The sequence below is a fragment of the Sparus aurata genome, chromosome 1 (assembly GCF_900880675.1).
Source record: "Sparus aurata chromosome 1, fSpaAur1.1, whole genome shotgun sequence".
Lineage (NCBI taxonomy): Eukaryota > Metazoa > Chordata > Actinopteri > Spariformes > Sparidae > Sparus > Sparus aurata.
Window position 1 is genome coordinate 30,714,260 of NC_044187.1, and position 25,783 is coordinate 30,740,042.

Genomic DNA, 25,783 nt, shown 5'->3' on the forward strand with positions numbered 1-25,783 from the left:
GACGCAGGATGACAACTGCAGCAAGTTGGCAGGAGCCGGCGGGGGGAGGCCGCTGTCTCCGCCCGGCAAGGTGGTCCGTGTGTCCGGGAGAGAGTGCAGTCTGCCGCCGGGGCCTCGGATCTGAAGGCTATTTTGAAATATGACCCCCCCCCCCCTCTCTCCCTCTCCCTCTCTCTGACTGGGGGAGAGAGGTGCGCACACACACAAACACACGCGCGCGCGCGCGCGCGCACACACACACACACACACACACACACACACAGCTGCTACGGAACCATGACAGAAGATGACGGATACAGTTGTCGCGGAGGGACAAGTCAAGTTTAGAGATGGAAAAAAGGTGATTTTTTTTTCAATATTCCTCCGATTTTCTTGGCTTTGACATGTATTTCCACACTTCAGGACAAACTGCAGGGATATTCTTTGTTATTGACCGGTTCTTTACAAACTTGTCCACAGTGGAAGACTCGGTGGGTCGTTCTTCGGAAGCCCTCCCCGGTCGCAGGTATGTGGCACGCCGCTTGTGCGGTTCTCAGCTTCTGCCGCCTCCACTCAGAATGTGCACATTTTCACGTGGACAGAGAAATGATCGGCTCATTCGGCACTAATCGCATCATTTTCGGCACTTAAACTAATCACAACTTGTCAAGTGGCCGCTTGGCCGTGCGCCACCACGGGAGCGCGTAAAAACGCAACACGTCCGCGTCGTCAGCACGTGAAAATGTCACGCAGCGCAGCGGCTCAACTGATCGAATTTGCGTCATTGGGATCGAAACCAGCTTGAAAGTGCGCTGGGAAAACATTAGCGCTGCCTGTCCCCGACACATTCAGAGTCAGGATGTTAAATCTTAAAGGAGGGTTATGTTGCATGGTGGATTTAAGGTTCATTATTTAAAAGCCTTTTGGCTAAAAAAGACAGTATAACTGACGGAGGTTTTCTCTCTGTGAGATTGACTGAGAAACAAAGCGACCCTTCTTCAGTGAGCTTCACTGAGCTGCTGTGAGGGCAGACACTGTGCCTCTCAGCAGAACACACAAACATGCGGCTTAAGCTGCGCTCCACTGCTGCATACTTGAGGAAACTGGGTAAAGTGACGGGAATAATGTTGGCTACTCTGAATGTGTCCAAGCCTGTGTCTGGACTTTCATCATCAGCTGTGCCAGCCTATCACTGCTTTGTCTCACGGTTTGCTATGACAGCTGTGCCAGAAACACACGCAGGCGCACAACAGATATTATCAGAGAAGAGTGACTGTTGTTGTTCAGCTGAATTCTGCTTTTTAATCACACCAATTTGACTTTTAACCCTGTCGCCCCGTGTGTCTGCATCAGACTGTCTGTCTCTGCAGGTGTATAAGGAGAAGAAGAAAGGGAAGGAGAAGGGCAGCGGGCACAAGGAGAGGCTCAGCGTGACACTGGAGGTAGGTTCAGCTGCAGGAGACCAAAAGCTCTCTGTGTCTCATCTCGAGTGCAAGTGAACCGCACTGGTGGCAGCTTTATTACAGCTCTTTAGGGGTGTTGCATCACAGAACCAGCCAGGCTGTCTACTGCTGTCATTAGACTGCACTCACATGTCCCTACGGTTAGGGCATTGGTCAGCAAAGTGCAAGACACAGAAAAACGGAAAAGAGGAACACAAAACCTGTCTGGGGTTGACCGCATGTGTGATCCAGGATATCATCATCATCTTTTATCTGTATGGACTCATTCCGAGGAGCCATGTGATCGACTCTCAGTGCTGCACCAGACCAAAGGGAGCCAGAGTCACAAGGTCTGGTGCAGCATTAATGAGCCTCGCTGATGTTTGAGTTTTGTGTTTTGCTCTCAAGTTTTCAAAAACAGACAAATCCAGCTGACCTCAATCAGGGAAGACAAAACGTTTGATTTAGGCTGATAGGACGCTGTCACAGTAATATTTTGCCTTTCCTTTGTGATAATAAAAAAGACTCGAGCATAAAAGGAACTATCAGTGATAGACAGATCAACTCTGCTCCCTCAGGGGATCTGTGGCGTGGAGCCGGGGCCCGGCTATGACGGGGTATCCTACACACTCTCCATCCTCTGTCTGGCGCACACGCTGGTCCTGGGCTTCAACAGCCGAGACGCCCTGCTGGCCTGGGATGCCCGCGTCCGCTACAGCCTGGGAGAAGGTCAGTGGTTTGGCCTCGCGCAAATGCTGCAGTCCTTGTTCGAGGACGTGCCGTGTGAAGGAGAAATGTGCTGATGGGGGAAAATGATCTGCAGTTGGTTAACACACATCAAAGAATTCAGCGAGTGGTTTGAATATCAAAGCTGAGGAGTGGGGTGTTTTTTGTGGATCAGCAGTACTCTTATAGGGAGTTATTTTTTTTATCTAAAGAGGGGATAGAATTGGTATTAGTATCTAAAATATTGCTTAATAAAGCCTTAGGATGAATTCAGATACTCCATTACCTTCATGACCCGAGATCAACCAGTCTTGGGACTTGTGGTGACACGTAATAAGAGCTTTTATTCCTCACTGAATCACCCTCCTACATTAAGATCTTAAGCTGACTAGTATGACGGGAGAAGTCCTGTAGTTTATGCATCTATTGATTATAGAACAGTGTGCAAATAGAAGACACTCCAAACTCTTTGCAGTAAATGCTAAGCTAAAAGCGTTAGCACTTTACTGTGCATTGACGGTGTAGATAACGTTTTTTCAAATCAATTTGAGGTCTGGGGCTTCTTGAGACATAGATAACACACGGCGAGCTGTATTGAGCCATTTTGTGTTGGTTTTTATTTTGTTGGTGTTTTTCCCCTTCTACTTCAGTGCTGTTTTGCTGTGAAGCTCCAGAAATGTTTTGTGGACTATGAAACTTAATAATCTCAGTCTAATGTGTCCTGAAGGTTAGATTTTAGGAGATAATGTAACTGAAGATCAGCGCCGGTTTAGCGATTGCAAGAAAAGTACAAAATCCTGCTCTGATGACACAACTACAGCCAGACGACCCTCAGAATTACTATAACCAAGCATTTTATTTATTGCTATAAACTCAATTATAAGTATGCAGCAGTTCACCTAAGAATTCTATCCCACAACCCTCACAAAAAACTTTTTTACCCACTCTGTCCAAACTTTTTTTTTTGTCATGCAGAAATGTACCTATACCACTATGAATTTTGATAACATATTGAAATAACTTTAGGCTCATTTAAACAGTGCTTCAGAGCCAGGCTGTGAGCTGAATTGACATGAATTTGGGCACCATTCGGCAGTCCTGTCAGTACCTAAAGTATATTTCTTCTTCCTGCATCACCTGCATAAGATTTACATCTTAATCGTATAATCCACAAGCATTGCGTTCCTCCGTCACCTTGAGAATGTCACGCCATTTTATCTCCCCCTCAAACCACAAAACACTTTCTCGATATGAATAGAGATACTGCTAAGAGAACGCTTTCCGTCTTTATAACAGCAGCTTTGAATAGAAAGCACACTCAAGATTTAACAAATATCCAAGGTGGGAATCTTTTGATTTAAATACAGAAACACGGGTTTTGCAGTTAGGCCTTTTGTCGCTGAGAACATTTTGAATACACCCACCATCTGACTATACTGATTTCTTGCCCTCAGCGCAGCCACTGGTATCACATCATTGACACAGTTTAACACTTTCTTGACCTCCGTGGACGCAAACACAATGCATGCTGTCATCCTCGGCAACGTCTTAGACTTTTTGGCTCCCTGCTGTCCTCCAGTTTGTTCCAGTCTGAGCCGTGGAGGGAAATCTATTAATACATCTCTACGTCAAAGTCATCAAGCTCAAATTTGAACTCTGAGATGTCAAATGAAACGCATGCCACCCACATACAACGGTAATCAACAGAAGTAATCTGAACGAAGATAAACATCAGGATTGTGATTTTTTTTTTTTTTTTTGACTGTTTTTTTCCACTAATCTGAAATAAGACTTGTTATGGAGGTCAGATACTGGCCCCAAATCTCTAAGTACACCAGTGCAAAAAAAAAACCTGCAAATACTTTTATATTGATGATGATTATATAATTCCACTCATGGTGTTCTATGGGCACATACTGTGTATATAGTATGCACACTATATAATGTTGGCTGTGAGAGGCAGCCACAGACCTTGGCAGTGATAAGGTGCCATCTGCACCCACTGAGTGATGACAAATTGCACCCAGCGGAGCTTAAAGAACTGCTTAGTCCTCGATCCCACAGCCATCGGTTAAACTGTACATGTGTGTTCATGTGCTCGCGCGTGTGTGAGTGACGCGCTGTTTGTTTTCATGTTCCGCCACATTTGCCGTGGGATTGATGCATTGTGTGAGCAGCGACTCTTCAACAAAGCCGTTCTGACTGAGAGTACGAGAAAACCGAACTTCCTCTCTCCTCTCTTGTGTCGTTCTCTGCTTCAGTCCACAGGTTCGGTGTCAGTGTCGAGCCAGGTACCAAACTGGAAAGCGGCGCCGCCTCCCTCCACCTGTGCAACAACCTGCTGGTCCTCACCAGAGGCGTCCCTCCTGTCGTCATTGGACACTGGAAGTTGTCGGCGCTGCGTCGATACGGCGCTGTGCCAAATGGCTTCGTGTTCGAGGGGGGGACTCGCTGCGGATACTGTGAGTAACTTCCCGTAGTGTGAATTTAAACACTGCGGCCTGCTCAACACAGTAACACGAATAGATGAAGAACAGCCGTGGGCAAGAGCACCTCACACGCCTCACTCTGTTCTCATGTTGGTTTGTGGGTAACTGTCCAAATGGAGATAAACATTAGGCCAGGGTTATCTTTACCCGAGCTACAGTCGCCTTTTGTGGCTGAATTTGCAGAAAAAAAATAAATTGATCATCATCATATTTTGATGTCAGTCCTCAGTTAGGTTCTCATTTACTCTAATTTTCAGACAGCAAGAATGTAATTATTGGAGGCAATAAGACATGTTGCGTGTTGTCCCTAAAAGCTCTTTACGTGTCTATAAATGAGAAATCAACAGATTTCTAAAAGATGCATTTGGTCTTTGTGAATATTACCGAGCACTGGGATTCTAGCTGTTGTTTCCCATATACTGTAGATATTACACCTGAATGCGACACAAGGTATCTTTGGGTTGGATGCTCGCGTCCCCCGACAACCCAAAGTGTCAGCATTTGATGATCTGAGGAGGAGAGTCAACAATCAGCCGCCTTCCTCCAGAGAGTTACATGTTGAGAAAGTGATTGTAACCAGAGGAAAAAAAAAGTTTGTTTATTAGTTGTTCTGGAGCTTTTCGATCATATCACATGACCTTCAATCATGATACAGCATAAAAGAAGATAAGATTGTTTTCCCAAAATAAACGACATGCCCGTCCTTTAACGACTGTGCTGGGATGTTGTGTGAAATGCAGACGCTGCTGCTCAGTGTGGGAGTAACTTTTTAAGTCCAAAAAACAAACCAAGAACTTATCGGACCGGTTACTTTGTGGCTGATATATAGTCGCTGCAGCGCAGTTTGTCTACCAGCTCTCTTAGATAAAGAAACGTTCCCTCTCTTTTCTCTCTGATGCCTCCGGCCTGATAGAACTGACCCGCATTAAAACCTGTGATTTATTGCAGGTGTTTATAGAGTAACTTTATCCAGGTAAGAAAATTACGTTCTGTGTCTGAACCCAGCACACTGTACGACTGCCCACCAAATAATGTTGTGTGTGTGTGTGTGTTTGTGTGTGTGTGGTTGCCAGGGTTGAGGTATCCTCTGAATGCCGGGTTGACGTGGGCATGAATGCGAAGAATGAGAGGCAGCTTTATGTTTTCGAGTGGCGATGTGTGTTGATTTGCCGAAACTCGCTGCGCTCCTCACTTAATTACAGCACCTCGGGGTTTATGTTTGCTAGTCCTCCTGTTTATCTCCTCACTGTTCATTTGTTTTTCCGAGCAGCGCGAAGAGAAAGCTCCTGTACGCCTCTTACGTGACGTCTGTGTGAGTGTGCGCCTCTTCAAACGGACTCATGGTTCCTACAGGAATAACCACGAGGTCTGCAGGCTCTGGTTTCACTGTTCTGATGGGCAGTGTCTATAAATACCAGCCTCCCCCTGTAGTGGTCACTCAGCCAGTCACATAATGCCTGCTGGCTAGACCACCAATCACACTTTCCTCCTTTACCTCCATCTACATATTACCCAGCAGCCACCGGGGCGGGAGCGAGGGGCCCACTCGGCTAGAGAAACAGACAGCGAGAGTCAAATGTGACATTCCTTGCGTGAGTGCGAGGTAAAGCAGCGTGTTGGTTTACATTTTTACATGTTTATTTGTATTTGGTGAGGACACGAGACACATACCGGCATCCAGTCATTTTAGGGTCTTTCATATTTCAGGGCGCTTCCACATGAATTATGCTTCGACTTGTTTCAACCGTTCGCACATTACCAAGAAATCAATGCAAACACTTCGATCTCGCAGGACATCGATCGCCCAGAGACAGTCAGAGGAGTTTGGGAGTGTTTCTGTGCACTTGTCCTCAATCGAGTGCAGTGCGGCACGGCTAATTTACTGGATTTTTCATGCGGAAAATTTATTGCAAATACCACGATGGCAACAACATGGCTACTTCTTCATGTTTATTTAAGGAATTAGTCCAAAAAGAAGGACATAAAAAGCTGTTTGCCAGCTAGAAGCTTCATTAAGCACTTTCATTAAGCATAAGCAGAACAAATGACACTGTTTATCATTACACTTCTAATCTTGTACAAAACATTATTAACTGACCCTGTTGGTGATATATGGCTCTATTTTCTTAGTAGTTTTACTTTGCTTTCCTCCTTATCTTTGCAAAAACTTTAAGCACTCAGATGCCTCACACATCAGCAGCCTTGTGTGAAGCTGTCGGCAACAGAAACAAACACCGGCCGCACAACTTAGAGAATGAAATCCACAGCAGCGTGGATTTTTACCACAATGCTGTTTTTGCAAATCTGTCTATAATAGACCTTTTTTCAATGCAGATATTAATGTTGGTCATAGCACAGGAATAGCACAGGAATAACTGATACCATTGGTCTGTTCTGACAGAAAAGCAGCTTATGTAATAACAAGAAAATCTGATGTTTTTATTTCAGGAGAAGCTGTCTAGCGACTGATCTCGGCATATTTGTGAGAAATAAATGAGGACTAGGTCCAACAAGGCCCCTTGGTGTTCAAAACAAATGAAAAATAGGAATGCAACTGCCAAAGAATGTGAGAAAATTACAGAAAATAGGGAAATACTGCTGATGACTACCAAACAGATCCCAGTATTTCTCTCAGTAACCCTGGGACATGTCTCTCTTGTTTAAAAGGCTGAAGAGAGAATCATGTTCCACAGTTGCTTACACGCTAAGAAAACTTCAACTACAAACTTACAGAATGAAATCCACAGCAGCATAGATTTCCCCATAATAGGTGTTTTGGCTTCTGGCCGGATCGGTCCATAATAGGTGTTTTTCACAGAAGACATTTTGGCTCGTCACAGCGTAAAAAGCACAGGTTTGGTTGATCACATTAAAAACTATTTCCATGTAGTTCCTACTCACTCACTGTGGCTCACTTGTTAGAACTACACAGAGTATGTCATCAGTGCTTCTCCTTCTCTCCACTTTTCCTAAAATGACAAGTCATAAAGTCTTGCTGTGAGAACGGTCCAAAGTCTTTCTCCCCAGCAGCTGGCCTTGGATTTATTGTCGAAAAGCTGCTTTATTTCCCTTTAATTGTCATTTTGTTCAGCTGAATTGTGGATCTGTTGGTGCTGATGTAGTGGCTGTTGGTTCGTTGAAGCTGTGTACTGTTCACTTTTTTTGTGACCGAAAATACATCTGACAAATGGACATGTGCACTAAAGGCTACAATTGATTAGACAGAATTAATAAAGGGACTCTAAACAACTCAATCAAATCGCTTACAGGCTTGCATAGGCAAATCAGAGAGATGGGGACGGTCTTATTATTTACATCACATCACACGATCTGCTCATATATGGCCAATAAAAAAGTGATTAATGCATGTTAATTACTACGAATTTTAACATGGGGCCCCTTTTAAATAGTCCTAAATAGTCTGGTTTAAATAGTCTATGGAGTGGACGGATGTGTTTTCAGTGAGAGAAAAACAATGTACACCAAAAATATTATTAAAATCTGGATAAAAGTATAAAATAACATCTTATTTAGTGGGAATAAAAAGTGAAAGGATTGAACAGTTTTCATAACATTGATGCATTAGTTAATTCATTCTCCTTTGAAATAATATATTTATAAAAAAAAGTAATTTGCATGATTTTTCACTTGTTTAATAGTAAAAACAAATATTTAAAAAAAGAGTTGTTTGTGACTTGATAATACTTGAAGCACAAAATAGCCATCACGATCATAGACGCCATGGTACAGCGTAATTGTAAAAGTTGTAACAAATGGGTCTTCATTAGGCTGCACTTTTTGAAGACTGGTCTATGAACTGATGTCTTATAAAATGACTCCTTCAGCCTCTCAGCTCCCTAATTTCCCTCGAGGCCTTTTTTTGTTCGAGCAAATCAGTGCACGGGTCTCTCGCTCATCTAATGTTGCTGTGTAAAAATATTTTACCCTTGACTGCCACAGTGCTCTCCGCTGCAGCTGCACTTTTTAAGTCAGCTGTGACACGGACGATACGATTCCTGGCTGCAGAGCTAAGGACGTGCAACCACAGTGACATGACGAGCCTTTTTACTGCTGTGCACACAAACACACACACATGCACACACACACGCACACACACACACGCACACACACACACTCGCACACAGTGAGCCGACCAGTCCTATGGGATAGTGGGCAGTTGTGTGTGCAAAGCCTTTTATCAGCGGTAATCAGTGTTGCTGGGATCTTCGTGGATGTGTGTTGGGCTGTTGGTCACATGCACACACTGCAGCCGTGTGAATCAGTGATATCAGCACTCCAGCTTGGTGATAATGAGGCCACGGTGTCCTGTAATCGATGATGCTTGGAGCAGAGCCTGTGTCTTAGCTGGACAGGTGTTCATGTTGACCCTCTAGTGAACACACACACACGCGCACACATACACAACACTTACACGCAGACACAGTAATAAACAATCCTCTTCAGAGTTTGGATGGCCCGTCAAGCCTTTTGATCTAGATAAAAGCAATTTTAAGCTCACATACTATGTCAGCAATCTTTCCATGTGCCTCACCGGGCATACACACACACACACACACACACACGCACACGCGCTTCATATCATAGTACAGTAGTGCATCACTGCACGTGTGGGCGTTTTCTTTTGTGGTGTTTATTACGCGGTATAACGTATTACACAGCAGTTATCTGAAGGTTCCAAGGAATCAGAGGCAACTTGCGCTACCCTGATGTCATGCGACATTAAGGTGTGAATGAGCCACAGAGGTTAAAATGTTGCTGAGTCTCCACCTGTCATCAGAAGCATTGAAGCCTCTTGGTTAAAGCGTTGTAACTTCTTCAACACAAAGTGGCTGTTGTCTGACTCGTTACTTCTACTGAACACTTGTCATTATAACACAGACTGCCTGCTAAGTAATGTCAAACAGTGTGGAGGATGGAAGGTGCCGGTGTGAATGAAGAAAATGAGCATTGGTCTCAAGCAGACATAAAGTCGGTTAGTAATGTGAAATGAAGGAGACTTCTGTCTAATATTATGTAACTGCTACAATTGGAGAGCAGGATTGAATCACTAAGCAAATATGAATGTAGATGAACTATCAGCATGTTGATGCGTGGCTTACTGTGATCGTCCATTCCCTCTACTGACCGTCAGAAACGACGGTCTCCTTCAGCGCCTGAGCTCTGACAGATCCTCTGCAGGAAATCTGTTAAAGAGGAATACTGTGTACTGAGCCGACAGTGGCAGCAGAAAGTCATGATGCAGTCGCAGTGAAACCGTTCCAAACCCTGGTTAAATCAATACTCTGAAGAAGGCCTTTTGTGTCAGTTTGTCCTACATACATCGCCGGTGTTTTGAAGAATTTGACCATGAAATAGCTCTCTGATTTGAGCTTTTTGCCAGCAGTGTGCCTTGGGGGAATTTTTACGTTCTGTTTTTTGAACTTCTGTCTTGGTTATCAAAGAGCACCTTCATCACATTTTTGTTTGAGCTTCCAGACTCTTTCCTTTCCCCCAAAATAAAAAAAACAACTTTATTATGTGACTCAGATTTAAGTAATCTTCTGCAACTCTCAGAGGCCTTTAAGAGGCAACGCCATGTGGTGCAGCCTAGAGGTCACTTATTTAATCTACCATGGGGGCATAGGAGGGGGCAAGCTTTACTCAGTTAAGAGTAGTAATTAAAACTTTGTGAAAATTAATTTACCTTTTGCAACGTTTAAGCTTAAATTAAGTTTTATTGTTTTTCAGATTAAATGCAGCTCCCTTGCAGCCACAGAAGGCTTAAAGGAGCATCAAAACACACTAAATCATAATTTGCACATTTTTTTTTAATTTAACTTAAGATGTCAAACATCATCACATTGATGAATTATACACAATATAACTGAATAAAGTTGGTGCCTGGGAGCACAGACAGTAGGGTGCTGAGAGTGGGTCAGTGGTCTGCTGGGTCCTCGTGGGATGTTTGGCTGGTTGGCGTCCTCTCTCAGCTGCTCCAGGCACACCACAAACACAGAGGGGTCCCTGTGACACTGAGAAACAAGTTAGGTACACATTTTGAGTTTGTATACATTTTAGAAACAATGGAGTAATGTTCAAGAAGGCTCCTATAATAAATATAATGTACGTCTTCATGAGGGGATCACTCAGTTAGCCCACTGACAGAAAGGTGCCCACCACCAGCTGCTCCTGTCGTCCTCCATCCTTCTCATCTGGTCTGTATCTTTTCAGTCGTCATGGAAATCAGGGATGTCTCGGTCTGCCACATCGGGCAGGTTGGTGCAGCGTCTGTAAAGACAGAAAGTGAGCAGAGTGAGTAGATAAACATTAATTGAATTACCTGTGAATGAGAGGAGTATTTGCAGGAGACGTGTCATTGGGCATGAACTTTCCTTCGTGTGATGTATCCATCTGTATAAAGTTTTTAATCATGGGGTGCTCATCATCAATGCTTTATAAGTGCTGGAATAGGATGGAGCGCCATCAATGCGCACGGCTCTATCTATTTTTCCATTCGGAGAAAATGCAATTAAGCAGATAACTGCGCAACAGGGGAAACAAGAAAACGTAGACAGGAACAGGCAAAGCATCCTGCAACTACCATACGGCGTGCAGTGCACCACATGTGCCATTACGCGCAGTGATCCGTGGCTACATTGATTAATTTATGCGCAACCAACAGCAGAGCTTCTCCAAAGTAACCACAGTAACCTCTGTGCAGACCGAACTAGAAGTTTATCACTCTTTATTCTGACAGCTTGTGTGCTGCACATTGCGTGGTGTGGAGGACTGTGTGGGGTCCCGGACGCAGCGTGCGCACATATTGTACAACAAACATCTGTTCTTCATCCTAATTTAAACTGGTGATAACATGCAGGGAGCGTTTGAATCTTGTTTAAATACCAACATGTTAAGAACAAGGTGTGTGATGATGAACACGACAGATCAGGCTGAAGGTCCAGAAACGGTCAGACATGGTTCATTTATCTCCCTCACGTCTTGCAACAGGTCACAGGTCAACTCCTGCCGAGCTCCAAGTGTAAAAAAGGGGAATAAGAAAATGTCAGAAGCCCTTAAATAATGTCTGACCTGGGCACCATTCTGTTGCCATGACGATCACTGACGTGCGTGCGCGGTATGATTTCTTTCCTGATCTCTGATGAATATATGATATTTTTTATAGTTTTTATAGTTAAAGTATATAGTATTTTTTTCAGTGATTTTGTTTTTCTTTCATGATATTAGAGTTGTTATGTGGTAACAAAGCATCAGATGTGTTTCTTTTTTCTGACATTCTGAGTTGGAATCACATTTTAAACTTTTATCACATACAAGATACTTCTGCTAAGATTCCCTCACACTGGAAAAAGTACAGCAGCAAAGCTGCCCTATAGGGAGAAATTTAGTTTGGTTAACTGAAGCTAGTTTTCTGCAGCAAGTTCCCTCTCATCACAGCCTATACATAAACCAACAGAATAATATATAAATATATAAACCGCTGCCCTAGAGTCTAGGTGAGGGTAATGCATCGGGCAGAATTACTCAGTTATCCACATAACTCCAGGTCTACCAGGTCTAACATGGTGTCCATAACAACTAAAAAGATATATGAATATGGATGCCAAAAAAAGTGAGAAGATTACAGAAAACAGAGACATATAGCTTATTTCATCCCAACAGATTCTAATATCTTTCTCTCTTATGTGTGAACATGTCTCCTCTGTTTAAAAGCAATGATGAGACTGCTGCATGAAGGCTGAAAAATGTTCCAACGTTGCCTGCACACAGAAAAAAGCTTCCCAATGCCTCTAAAGAGTTTTTTTTTGTTTTGTTCACAACAGCTGAAAATAAATGACTGACTCAACAACCACAACAGGTGTTCGGCCTCATGGTAATTATTGAAAGTGTAGTTTGTGGTGCAGTTGCTCATACTGAACACACATTAGGAGATATTTAATCTATGCTTATTTATATAATTGGGGCAGCCAAATTGTTAGAAAACGCCAACAGTGTGTTTTCACATTACTGACAATCCATATTTAAGCATGACTGTGTGCAAAGAGAGTCGACAGTGATGTAGAATTTCATTTGGGCCACTGAATGTTTGGCTATTTGTCAGCCTGGAGATCCATCTGGGACTCGCACTGTCTAGAACCTGGAGTTGTCGGTGCTGTTACAGTTGTCGAAGGTGGTTACAATGCTTGGTTAGCACCAGACTCTGTAATGCAGTCCAAACCACAGCCTGAGAAACGTCCTTGACCTTGATTTGTGAACTTTTTTGTTGCGAAGCTTAATTTCAGTGTTCACTTTCAAGGACATCTGATCTTTTGTCTGAATGACTTCAACATGGTTTGTAGCCTTGTTACTTTTCTGACAATCTGTTCAAACCTGTAAATTTACAAAGGTGGCATTGATTCATTGACTCACTGTGATTCTGTTAAAGGTTTCAGCTCACTTCAGATTAATCATTAGGATTAATATAGCAGAGCACCTTTTGGCCATTGTTATTTTTCATTTCTCATGTTGAGCACGATTATCCACGAGTGTGGTTACTGACTTCATCTCCTCCTGCTGTGAGTTGATCTGCAGGCCAGGCATTTCCACTGACTCAGGGAAGTCTGATAATATACATAACGGCTAATGAAGCTAATGGGCTTCCATTACACTGAACGCTCAGTGATGATTCAAGCGAGAAACTCTTTAATTATTCAGCTTGAAGAACTAAATGGTGCTCCGAGGCATATTGCAATAGTATTGAACGGCAAACTTAGCGGTAAGTTAAATGTTAAGTAAACTTTAGTGATTAAATTCCACGAATGCAAAAAGGATTTTCAGTACTTTAACGAAACAGCAGCAGTTTTTTTTAAATGTGTTGCTTGAGATCACATTTTGCTAACTGGCATTACTCAATGACTTCTATGCTCCATTTTCTTATTTGTTTTAATTATTCATAGCAAACTCAGTTCCATGAGAACAAAGATGACTTGTTTTTGACCCGACCTCTGAGTAAGGGCTCACATTGTGGCTGCCTTTTCAATCCCTCTGAGATGGGCGATTTGGATGTTTCATGATTTATTAATTTTTTTGCTTGTCTTGTGTTTCCACAGACTCCCACATCTGTGTGGGCTTGATAGGACAGTGGGGGCTGGATTGAGAGACGTTTTATGTAACCTTTAGAAGAAAGAGCAGCCTTGCCTTTACAACAGCCTTTCGAGCCTCACTGAATATTGGATGGCCTTGCTCATTTTTTTCTTTCTTACTCTATATTTCAAACAAACACATCTGCTTCATGTTATGTAAATTGATGATTCTGTAATTTTCCCCCATTCCATCATGTTTTTTTTTTCTTAGAAATCCATCATATACTTTGGTCTCTTTCCCCTTCCATCTTCCAGGGGCTGGTGTTTTCTTCTTGTCCTGTTCAGAAGGAGAGCAGATCAGTTTCCTGTTTGACTGCATTGTCCGGGGCATCACCCCCAGCAGGACCCCTCACGGCCTAAGACCTTCACTGCCTGGTGAACACACATGCATGCATGAATATAAGCATTTTAAACGAAGTACATACAGAATATGCTCATAAACATAAAGGATACATTGTTATATTAATACTAATATTTTTAGTAGTGATATCTCCAAAAGAGACCCACTGTTCTGAACTAAAACAATCAATCACGTAGGTATGTGACTCGGTGACTTCCATTGTAAAGGTTTACTGCCTGTTTAGTGAGCAAGTTTAGCATTCCTGCCAGGCGCCACATGCTAACGGAAACACCACATGCTTAAAGCCCCGAGAGTCAGGCTGTGGATTAAGGGGTCGCGCCGTTGTGTGTGACTTGTGCGCTATTCTAAAGTACTGCTAATTTTCACAAGCATTTCTGAGCCCATGCACAGAGAGTCATACCGAGGATCCGACGACTCTGTCATACCTCTGAATAGACAGAGACACAGGGCTGACATGTCTCAGGTTCTGATTTTGGTTCTGGACGTAGAATGCACAAATTATTTAAAAAAAAAAAACTTTGCTGATGCTTTAGATTGATTTATTCCAATGTGGAGAAAAGTCTACATTAACTCCTTCTACTGTGCTGACTATTTTCACCCGGACCCAGATTTCGCATTCATTTCCATCATACTGAAAGTTTTCGACTTTCCTGTCAATAGGTCTCTGTAGAATAATTTATATCTTGGTCGTCAGGGAGTTCTCTACGTGAAGTTGCTGGACTGCAGAAAGAAAAAGCTTCAGGTGGAAAAATAAACCCAAAAACTTGTCTTCCTTAACACTTAGTTCGCTCATCCTGTAAGCTATGCCTTAGGCACCTCTAAAAACTTCGACTGCCGTGATGGAACATACCTAGATTTATTTAAGCCCTGTGGAGTTTTTTTGTAAACAATCACATTCTGTGTTTCTCACTAAAACAATTGAGCGCCTCCCTGAGGTCTCACAAATGTGATGAAAGAGTTTTCTTCCTCCACAAACATTTCCGAGGACGACTTTTTGAACATTTTGAGACCTAATTTGTTGACATGCTGGCACACTTCTTGGCTGGTGCACAACCGCCATCTGGAGACTAGTCGAGTAACGTGAAATCATAAGCAGGAATGTAAATATACATGTGCATGTGGGTGCATGAGACTTAAAAAAAAAATGTGCACACACGTAAAAGCATTGGTCCGTAGCATGACAGGATGTTCCTTTAAGTACCATTTTGAGCAACTTTATTTTGCTTCTTGTCGTTACATTCAGCTACATTTCAGAGTGAAATATCCATCACAGTTATCTGACAGCTATCAGTACAAGTTACACTGCAGGTGAAAAATAAAGGAAAAATAGAAAATATACATGCATATATTACACAATGATACAGATGACCCTGTCAGACAGTATATGAAGTCGTTAAAATTACCAATTGACCAACTTATATCACAATGCACATTGTTATAAATAACCCAATATTATATTTGATGATGTTACACAGACATGAGCTATTCTGCTATGATTACTTTTACTTTTCATATTTAATACTGTGGTTGCTAATATATTTGTACTGTATTAGATCTGAATTGACATTTATACTGTAATTAGAATTTGTGTGATTGCCTCTTTTGCCTCAGTAAAAGATCAGATAAATCTAACTTTAGAGTGGAAAACAGAAAACTTTCCCCCCTCCCCTGGGGGAAAGTTTCCAGGTATTATCGTCAGCACTGCTGCTGCAAAAACAACCAGATCTCTTTAATATTTTCTTCAGAGTAGCGACTACCATCAACACAGGGCAAAGCATGAGTTGATTCAATTATTTAGTTGAGGATTGAGACATAAGAGCGGATAGTAATTGTCGCCTGGCTGCCAGACTGGATCGGCAGTCGGCCTTCATTTTCCTGGTAGATTTCGTGCCTGGTGGCAGACAAAATAGCAGTGAAAGTGAAAGAACTCATCTCAGTATCTATTTCAATCACTGTGCAGTCAACATTTACTTCATGCATTTTTAAAGCGAAATCTATTTCCACTCTAAGAGTATGTGGTTTGTACACGTATTGCACGGTACATGTTGCAACGTCAGCATTAATATGCAAGTTCACATAGGCCTGTAGGACTGGATTAGACCGACAAAAACATGGCAATAGCTGTATAAGTGGAGAAAGGCAGGTCACAATAAATCACATTGATGGAAAAACATGGAGAAAAAAAAAGAGCATTCAGCTTGAAAATGTCCAGAGTTTAACTTCTGCCTCCCCGCAACATTTATTCCAGTGTGAGCCAACCTGCGTCAGCGTGCTCTGAGGCCCTCTGTAACCCCGAGACATTCAGCGCTGTGAAGCGGCTATAATTAACTTAGAGCAGCAACGTTAGCATATGTTAGCTGACACCTCACATAGCGTAGTGAAGAAACTTGGCATCTGCACGTTAGCTGCTGCAGGGCCAGCCGCAGAGATCCAGGGGTTAGGTTGTTGACACCTATACACACAAACACTTTGAGTCCCCATGTGGCAAACACACACACACACACACACACACACACACACACACACACACACACACATATGGTATGTATATATAACAGGCATTAAGTGCATAATTGGCAGGGTTTTACACTAAATTGATAGGCCAACAGATAGTCCAGGCGCCTATAACCTCCTCAGGGAGATGTTTCATTTACAGTGTAACAGTTGGAGACACACTCACACACACAGGGGAGACATCTTAACGAGGAGGCTGATGCATACAGTAGCACTCTTACTACTTGCACCTTTCCATTTGTGTTGGGATACGAAACTGGTTGTAATTTACACCTTTTTAAATGTAGGTCATCTGGGCACTACCATGAAATATTTCTGTTTCGGATTTTCATTTGCGTCCAATCAAAACAGTCGTGGATTCATTCACTCTGGAGGCTATTTAGGCTACAGTCAAAAGGATGATGTACAGCTAAAATGTGTTTTGTCTTTATTCTCTTTGTTCACACACTCTAAGCGTCTTCTTGTGTTTGCATCCACTGATTGAACTGCAGATCTCAATGCTGACCCAGCGTCGGCAGAGGAGCGAATAAACCAAGAGGCATCAGATCTGGAGAAGCGACTCAGCATGTTGTCTCAGTGCAGCTTAGCGAGCAGCACGGGTATGTTATTCTGTTCACTTCACTTCCAGCTTTTTGTCCAATATGTAACTCATTAGCGGTTCGTAATGTATCAGGGGAATAGTACGCATCATCTCAGGACCTTCCAGTGCAGATGTAGTCTGTCACGACCTTCCGAGATTTGCGGTATTCTTGAATCTCTTACTCACCTTGTATGTTGTCTTAGCCTTTGTCCAAACGAAGGCTGAATCACTGCTCTATATTTATAAGGCCAGTCCGAGGGAAGTTTGTATTATAATATTTTTTATGTGTTAGTCAGAAATGTGAAGCTCAGTGTAGACAAAGTTCCAATGATTCATTTTTGCTGACAACCTGTAAAGCTCAGCAAAAGTTTGAGGAATCATGAACCTTGATTGCTTGAACCATGGCTCAAAGAGGCGGGTTAATTCTGATAAATCTGGTTTTACTGGGTCGTAACATTTTGCAGCCAGAGCCCAATTAAAGACATGATTTTTATAAAAATGATCAAATGTATTAGTGTTGGTTAATGAATCGCATCATCAGGATCTAACAACTTTCTCGCTTTCCTCAGCTTCCACTTACAGCTGCAGCACATCTGTTGCCGGGGACGACCAAAGCAGCATCTCCAGCTCCTCCTCCAGCCAATCGGACACGAGCTACGGAAGCAGACTCCCATTCTGGGTGGAGCCCTCAACTAGGCAGCACCTCCCCAGCGACACAGCGTCCAGCTCCTCCACGCTGAAGGCGTTGACCAGTTCAGATGACCGACTCTACGCCGCCGTGATGGGGAGCTCCGGGACCCGCCCATCCTCCGCCCAGCTCCATCCTCGTGGTCTCCATGACAGCGGGCGGCAGAGCTCCCTAGACAGTGGGATCGGGATAGCGACAGGCAGTCAGTCGTCTTATTCAGGGAGCTGCTCCTCCTACACGGGGAGTCTGGACACAGCCAGCCAGGGAGGGGTGGAGGAGTTTGGCTCGGTGGCAAGCCTACCTGCTCCTCCTTCTTCACCTCCCTCTGTTCCTCCCCCCACTCCTCCCCCTCCTCCTCCTTCTCCCTTTCAGTGCACACCTACCCCAGACCACAGTTCTGCTTCCGCCTCCTCCTGCCCTTGTGCCTCCAGGTCTAGCTCCTGTGCGTCCCGGAGGCACAGCGGGGAGTATCAAATCCCTAGCCTGCTCAGACTGCGGTACGATACCCCCAGAAGCCTGCTCCAGACCCTGTCCCTGAGGGAACCCTCCACCCAAGAAGGCCAGCCTGAGCCGGGCAGGGACAGTAGGAGCAGTTCTGACGGAGGGGGAAGTCAGGGACAAACGTTGAGCATCAGCCCTTTAAGACTTGCTCAGCGTCAGGCCATGATGCAGCGCTCGCTCTCCTGGGGCAGTGAGAGGGCGCCCTCTGTGGACAGTGAGGGGAGGTCCACACCCAGACCCCTACTGGTGCCTGGAGAAACACAGGTACCGGCAGTCTCACACTCAAACATCAATAAACCAGTAAACCAACCAACCATAGGCGTGGATAACCCTCCCTCAATATTTAGAACACACAAATGAAACCATCAGCTGCTTGCCTGAGAATCTAACTTGATTATCTTGAGTTATATTTTGAGTTGTCACCTACATTGTGTTTTCCTTGACATAAATAAAGATTACTTTCTTCCATAAATTGATGCAGAAAAGGGACAAAGTGTTTATTTAACCCTCAAAGACCAAGAACAATTTTTTGGGTGTCTGACTCTCCTGTATAAATTGGTTTTGTCTTGCCCATTCATGCAGTCAGCATCTGATACCATACATCATTTGATCAGGAGAAACTTACTTTTCAGTCTGGCTCATTGAAAGTCCCAATTTTACATTAGTGTTGTCTGAGAATGGATAGATTTAACAGAATTTTTTTTTTTTAATTGGTGTAAGTTGTGCAGTCCAAACATAATGTATAACACCACTGAAAGGCTCAGAAACTCTGCTTCACATGACTTTTACAAGCATGTGGATACTGGATTAGTGCTTCAAAAGCTATTAAACGTTTTAGAACAATAGTATGTAGTTTGTATGAATCCACCACCTGTCAAATTCAAAACTAACAGAGGGGAGCATATTGCTAGAGTAACTGTTAACTGCTGCTAATTGTAGCTGTCCATAGCTAGTTAGCTTAGCTAGCTGTGCAGACAGCAGTCTAGCCTGGTTAGTGTTTACACCACTAGACTGGGACAGAGGCTAAGTGGTTAGCACGCTGACTTCACTTAATATCTTTTTTCCATTAAAGTTTTTACATATTGCGCCTTTAAGAAAAATCACCAGAATTTAGGAAACAAAGTGTTCGACTCTTTCCTGGCAGAGGACCCTCTCTTCATATTTGTTCACCCCAATATTGAAACAAAACCTACTCCCCCGCAACCAACGAAGCAGAAAAAAAGAGGGAGTGTCATTAAATAATGTTAGCATCTCTTTTAGTCTGTTTGAAAGCCTGCTCAGGAATTGGATCACATCAGTCACACAGGATGTATTAGTGGGACCAGAGAACATATGGTTTTCATAAAGATTTCCATAATACTAGAGTCTAATCAACCTAAAGAGATTTGGTTAATCACATTATAATACAGTTCAAACCAGGAAAATAAAAACAGCTTTTCATCATTATGTAATTGGAGCTCAGTGCTATACATAAATTCCCTGTTTTCTTTGGGAGTTTCGTTTCCATGCTAACGTTTGCTTTTAGTATGCACTCTCAATGAAATGTTTGCAAATCATCATGCTAATCACTCTCTCCAGCTCTTGGGCTTGCTCCCACAGATGCTAATCTCTCCTTAATGTTCCTGCTGGCATTTATTGAGCCCACAGTGATATTTCTTTATTGTTGTGCTCATAAATGAGATCTTATATAACTACCCCTTGTGCTTATATGAGCTCCTTGGTATAATTGTGCTTGGATGGTAAGGGATGAGAAGAGAGGCATACTTACAACTGATATCACTAAGGTTAACATGTTGGCACCTGCTGTCACAGATGTTCAGCTGAATCAGTGGAGGTGCCTCAGTGAGACACTGCTGGAGACTGATGTAAAGTATAGGTGTCTTGTTTTGCTCTCACCAGGCAACAAAGTTAAAGACTTATATATCTCTGCAGCAATAGATTTACCAAGTACTCCAACTCCTGGGGACCTGCAGTGCTCAGCTGTTCTAGTAAACAAGATGTGTCTTGTCCTGGTTTTACTATAATCATGGGGATAAACACATTTAGGCTCAGCCTTCGGTTCAAGAATTACAAATTGAGGTCTAGCTTTAGGTCACCGGGCCTAAAGGGGACATTTCAAAGCTTTAGATAACATCAAATAGAACAAGTCTGTCTCATGTCATGCAATTTTATATAATATTAATAATTTTAAATGTTAAAATCTCCAATTCCAGCTTCTTAATTGTGATTATTTTCCGCTTTTTTTCGCTCTTCTAGGACAGTAAACTGAATATCTTTGTGTTGTGACATCATGAGCTTTGGCAAACACATTTTTCACCAATTTCTGACAGTTTAGCAACTAAACAACAAATTAATTCATCAAGAAAACAATCGACATAATAGTCATCAATAAAAAATATTGTTAGTTACAGTATTAGTCCCATGTGACAAATACCTAGGAAGCTCCACAGATACAGCAGCCTAATAACACAAGACCAATGCCAGCAGTTTTAGGCCTAGGCCTACTTAAGCCAAATGCTAACACCCTCACTATTAATGCTAACAGGCTGATGTTTAGAACGTTTTCGACATATACAGTATATTCTTCAGTTTAACATGCTAACCTTTGCTAATTGGTGGAAAGAAAAATCAACAGACCAAAATCATTACCTTTACCACTAGCATGGCTAAAAGCTGAAGTTAATCCTATTCTGATGACAATCTGGAATTTGGAATAACCCAATAATGACCCAATTACAGATCAAAAGTAATGAATGTAGAGCAACAACAGGAATAAAGTGCAGGATGCTTGTCCAGGATTGTTACTGGAACATTATGATTAATGTAGCTCCAGCACCATCATTGCATCTGACTGATTATCCGATTATATCTTTGTAATGACATACCGTAGCGACTTAAATGTTTTTTTTTTGTATAATGTATGAGATGTTGATTCAAGTTAATGGTGGCCATAGGATGGAATGTTGTTCAGCAAATTGCCCATTAAGTGTCTCGAGTCTTGGTGAGGGTCCTCTTTCTGATGCATTCTTCCTCTGTTTCGACCTTTGTAAGTCTTGACTCTTGCCCTTGCAATATTACGTAATGTTGCAGCTTTTTTGCGACTGACAGTCCATCGGGTCAAGTAGCAATTACCTGGCCTCTTCACACACACAGACAGACACACACAGACACACACACTGCTACTTGCTATTCACCCTAATGACTCACTCGGGTGGCTGCCTTTGTAATTGTGATTTACAGCAGTCAGTGGTTTAAAGGCTCATGGAGAAGCTGAAAGTGCTGAGCAGTGCGTGCCCCGGGAGCAGAAAAGCAGCTAAATGTAATAATTTCTGTATAAAATATACATGCTATAATTCGGTTCAAACTGGGGATCACAAGCATCATTAACCAGTACCGCCACACAAGAGCATAGGAAGTACTTCTCTATCCATTTGTTAGTCTCTTTCTCACACCGTACACCAGCTCATTTTCAACTGCAGTGTATCCTGCCATCACAGCACGCCTCCTCAGCTTCTTCCATATGGGCAGTTTAGTCTGCAGTCCAAGTGACTTTGCATGTCTTTGGTCTGAAACCCACAGGGTGTGAGAGGACTCAAACACCGAACGGAGGCAAGTGTGAATCAAAGCCAGGTTCCTCTCAGTGTGAGGCGACAGTGCCACCCGCCGAGGCTCCAAACAGCTAAAATAGAGAAACGTTAATTGTAAATAAATTAAGTGTGGGTTTCCGTCAAAAAGCTGTCTACAGCCGCTTGTTTTCCCTTTGATACCTTTTGTCTGAAAACTCAGCTCGGAAGAGACTTCTCCACATTGTCTAATTAATTTTCTGATGGGTTGTGAAAAGCGCCTACCGCCTCGTAGCGAGCAAATTATCATCGGAGCAGGAGAGGGAGCAGCGTGTCTTGTGATTTCTGACAGCTTGTGTGGGAGTGTGTGTGTTCATTATACATCGTGTGTGTGGTGGAGAGAGAGAGATAGATAGAGGGGGAGCAAGAGGGGACCGAGTAAGTTAATGAGTAGTGATGAAACTGGCGGAAAAGCCTCAGAGAGGACAATCCTGTTGTACGAAACACAAACGAGTTTCCTTTATTCATCATTCCTCCGCTCAGATGTGTCAGCGGTTCAAAGTGGCGCAGACCACACGTCCTTCATGTCGGATAATGAGACGACGGCTGATTCTGCAACTTGTGTCATGTCTGCTGAAACAAACTGTGAGACGGATAATATTCTCCAAGCTTGAGCCAGCTACTGGTTATTTGCTGCTGTGGGCAGGAGAAAATGATAAATTGGGATCCCTTGTCAGAGACTTCTCATGTCTGAGCCGGCCACCCTTTTCTCTCTCGTCTGCCACCTCCTAAAGATGTCGGCTCTGTCCTCGCAGCTCTGTATCTCTTCACGTCATGCCCTCACACCTCCCCTCTTTGTTCTTTTTTCCCTAATCAGTGTTGTTCAAAGCCTGTCTCCCCTCTCCATATCCCCTTTTTCGAGTACAATTAAGCCCGTCTCATCGCTAAGCTCTCTTGTCTCCCCAACCCAGTGCGCTCATGGATTGGACAACTACATTACACCAGAACAGTGGCAGTCAGCGAGGACCAGATGCCCGACTCAGGTAGGATTTTATCTGCCTATTTTAAGTCTGGGGACTTCTGGAACCATAAAAACTTAATGAGTTTGTGTAGGCTCAAACCAAGACATTCAGAAGAAGAAATGACACACGCTCTCCCTCTGTCAAATGAGAAGTTGGGCCCTTTGCCCCAACCAGTCTATTTTGGGTGTTTACAGGGGGAGATTTCAACCGCTACCCTTTGTAACTGCTCCAAGCTGGAAATTGGAAATGGCATTGATAAAACACACCATTGCTCATTCCAATACAATCAGAGGCTCCTTACTCATTGTGTCATTGTTGCACTACATTCTAACTCATTAGATGAGCATGATATCTTTGACTCAAGAGAATACTGGGGAAATACATTGAAACTTGAAGTGCAATTACCATACGATGACTGCAGTTCAACGAAAGTAAAGTAGTATTTCTTGAAATCAAACACGGCAAAATCTCATTTCTTAGAGCTGATATTGTGAATAAGTAAGCTTTGTGTATTTTAGCCAGATCTAAAGTGCTTGGAGATTGAATCATTACCTTTACTCTTTGTTTTCCAGGTTGCCAATCCACCATCAAGCCTGTCACCATCTGCAGATACACAAGGTGTGTTTGGGAATGCAATTAGTGTGCTCTGGTCATTCTCAGTGGTGGAAAGTAGCTGAGTACAGTACATATGTACGCATTTGATGTGTTAAAAAAGTTTAAAATGTGTGTTTTATGCCACTTTATTCCAGAGGGACACATTATAATATACAGGGTTCGTACACATTTTTCAAGGTCAAATTCAAGCACTTTTCAAGCACTTTTAAGGGCCTTTCACAAAATTTTCCAGCACCTTATCGTTGGGGTAAAATACATATCTACAGGAATATATATACTCATGATTATTTTTTTCACTTTTTATCACAATTATGTACATTGTATTATGCTGTAAACATCTAAAATGATGTTTCATGATAGCAAAAACTTTAGAAATTAAAGGAGAACAAAAAGTTTTATCCAAAAAAAGGGAAGCCACTTGGCGTTCTTCAGGTACACTTGCACCGGGACAAAGAGAGACCTGAGAGCACCCTGTAATTTTCTTTTTTGACATAAACTTTTATAAGCTTTTTGCTTATTCATCAAAGTTTATTAATAATGAACGTGTCATCAGTCCCAATTGCATCAAATTCACCTTCTCCTCAGCCATCCTTCTCTATTGCTACCAGGCTGCATGTGTAACGACACACACACACACACACACACTGATTTTATTTCTCCTTGTAATAAGAAAACTATCCAGTCTGATCCCAATGTTGCCAAGACACAGAGTTATAATGTCAAGCACTTTCAAGCTCTTAAACTAAAATCCAAGCACTTTTCAGACCTTGAAAACACAACATTGAAATTCAAGCACTTTCAAGGATTTCAAGCACCCGTACGAACCCTGAATATATGACACTTTTCATAGATTAAACTACCTGGCACCATAAAAAGTTGTCAGAATTAGCTTCACCCTGTCCGGCTACAACATCAAAATGCTGCCAACATGTTTGTTTTTGTAAGTAATACAATCATATAAGTTTTTTGTTTTGTTTATGTTGTTTATTATCGAGCAATGATGTCACCCTTTCTGCTACATAATCACGAATATCACTTTTGACAATTTCAATATATTTTGAAGCAAACCCTTATACTAATGCATACCATCACAGATTCTAGATTTTAAATGAAAAACTTACCTGTAATAGAGTATTTTGCTTTCCAAAAGCTCAACATTTTGTATCAAAAGTATATTTGTCTAATCTCTATCATTCGGTGATCTCATTACACGTCATAGAGGGCACAGTCACCTAGAAAGTTATATTTCACTGAGATAAATGTGACATCTTTACAGTTGTTCCAACAATATTGTGCTTAACATGTGTTCCCAGATCCTCCTCTCTGTGTGACAGAGGAACGTGATGACACTGGGGATGTGGAAGATGAATTGGCAGGTCTGAAGAGGTCAGTGCCCTCTCAGCGACCCTCTGCCCCTCCACCTCTGCCTGCTCCACTGAGCATGTTCAGGCCAACATCAGCCTGTGGTGAGAAAATGACCCAATTACCGATAATTGAGAAGTGAATGGTCATATGTGATGTTTTCCAGATATAACCCATTTGTGTTGGTGTTTGTGTATTGACACATTATCCTGCTGGTCCAAGATCAAATCTGAACTCAGTTTAACAACTTGCTTTTACCCCCTCAGGTATGTTTCAGTCTGTCAATCCGTCGGTGTCCCTGGACACTAGGCTCCAAAGTGACAGCGCAGTTAATTATGTTAACATCCCCATCAGCCACCTGCCAGCTAGACCTAACAAGGAGCTGCTCTACACGGAGCTGGACCTGCAGGAGCCCAGCTCAGCTCCAGTCTGCAGTTCGTACAGTGCTGTCAGAGATAACACTCTGCTGCTCTGCAGACCCAGTAAGAACACTGAGCCTTAGACAGCCATTTTAAATCTCTATTTGTCTTTTCCCCGTTGCTGCTTTCTTCTTTCCTATCTGGCTTGTGCAAGAATGGTTTCAGCTTTTGCATCCCATGTCTCCACCACACATAGGCCCAGTGACTTATTAGCATGCACTAGTGTTTTTACTGGAATTTCTCTGATACAACACATTCAAAACCATACTGATATACAATACAAAGGGGAAAAATTGAAAATCATTTTTGTTAAAATGATATATATATTATAAAAAAAATATAACAAGGCTTGTGTAGTGTCTGTTACGAATAACAGCTTTAA

The 25,783-nt window shown here is 42.6% G+C and overlaps 1 protein-coding gene across 3 annotated transcripts in view; it reads left to right on the forward strand.

Annotated features, from left to right (window-relative positions):
* The window catches only part of LOC115581508 (protein Dok-7-like), a 27,948-nt gene continuing 2,165 nt past the window's right edge, over positions 1–25,783 (forward strand). The window contains exons 1-12 of one of the 3 annotated variants that reach the window (XM_030416648.1): positions 13–340; positions 460–505; positions 1,333–1,421; positions 2,000–2,150; positions 4,409–4,609; positions 14,032–14,151; positions 17,143–17,250; positions 17,801–18,684; positions 22,955–23,026; positions 23,578–23,623; positions 24,934–25,086; positions 25,249–25,464. In XM_030416648.1, coding sequence (XP_030272508.1) covers positions 287–340; positions 460–505; positions 1,333–1,421; positions 2,000–2,150; positions 4,409–4,609; positions 14,032–14,151; positions 17,143–17,250; positions 17,801–18,684; positions 22,955–23,026; positions 23,578–23,623; positions 24,934–25,086; positions 25,249–25,464 — 2,140 coding nt within the window. In that variant the 5' untranslated portion in view covers positions 13–286. Of the gene's footprint in view, positions 341–459; positions 506–1,332; positions 1,422–1,999; positions 2,151–4,408; positions 4,610–8,739; positions 12,825–14,031; positions 14,152–17,142; positions 17,251–17,800; positions 18,685–22,954; positions 23,027–23,577; positions 23,624–24,933; positions 25,087–25,248; positions 25,465–25,783 lie in introns of those variants that run through there. The other 2 variants (XM_030416658.1, XM_030416667.1) reach the window with 2 other exon arrangements.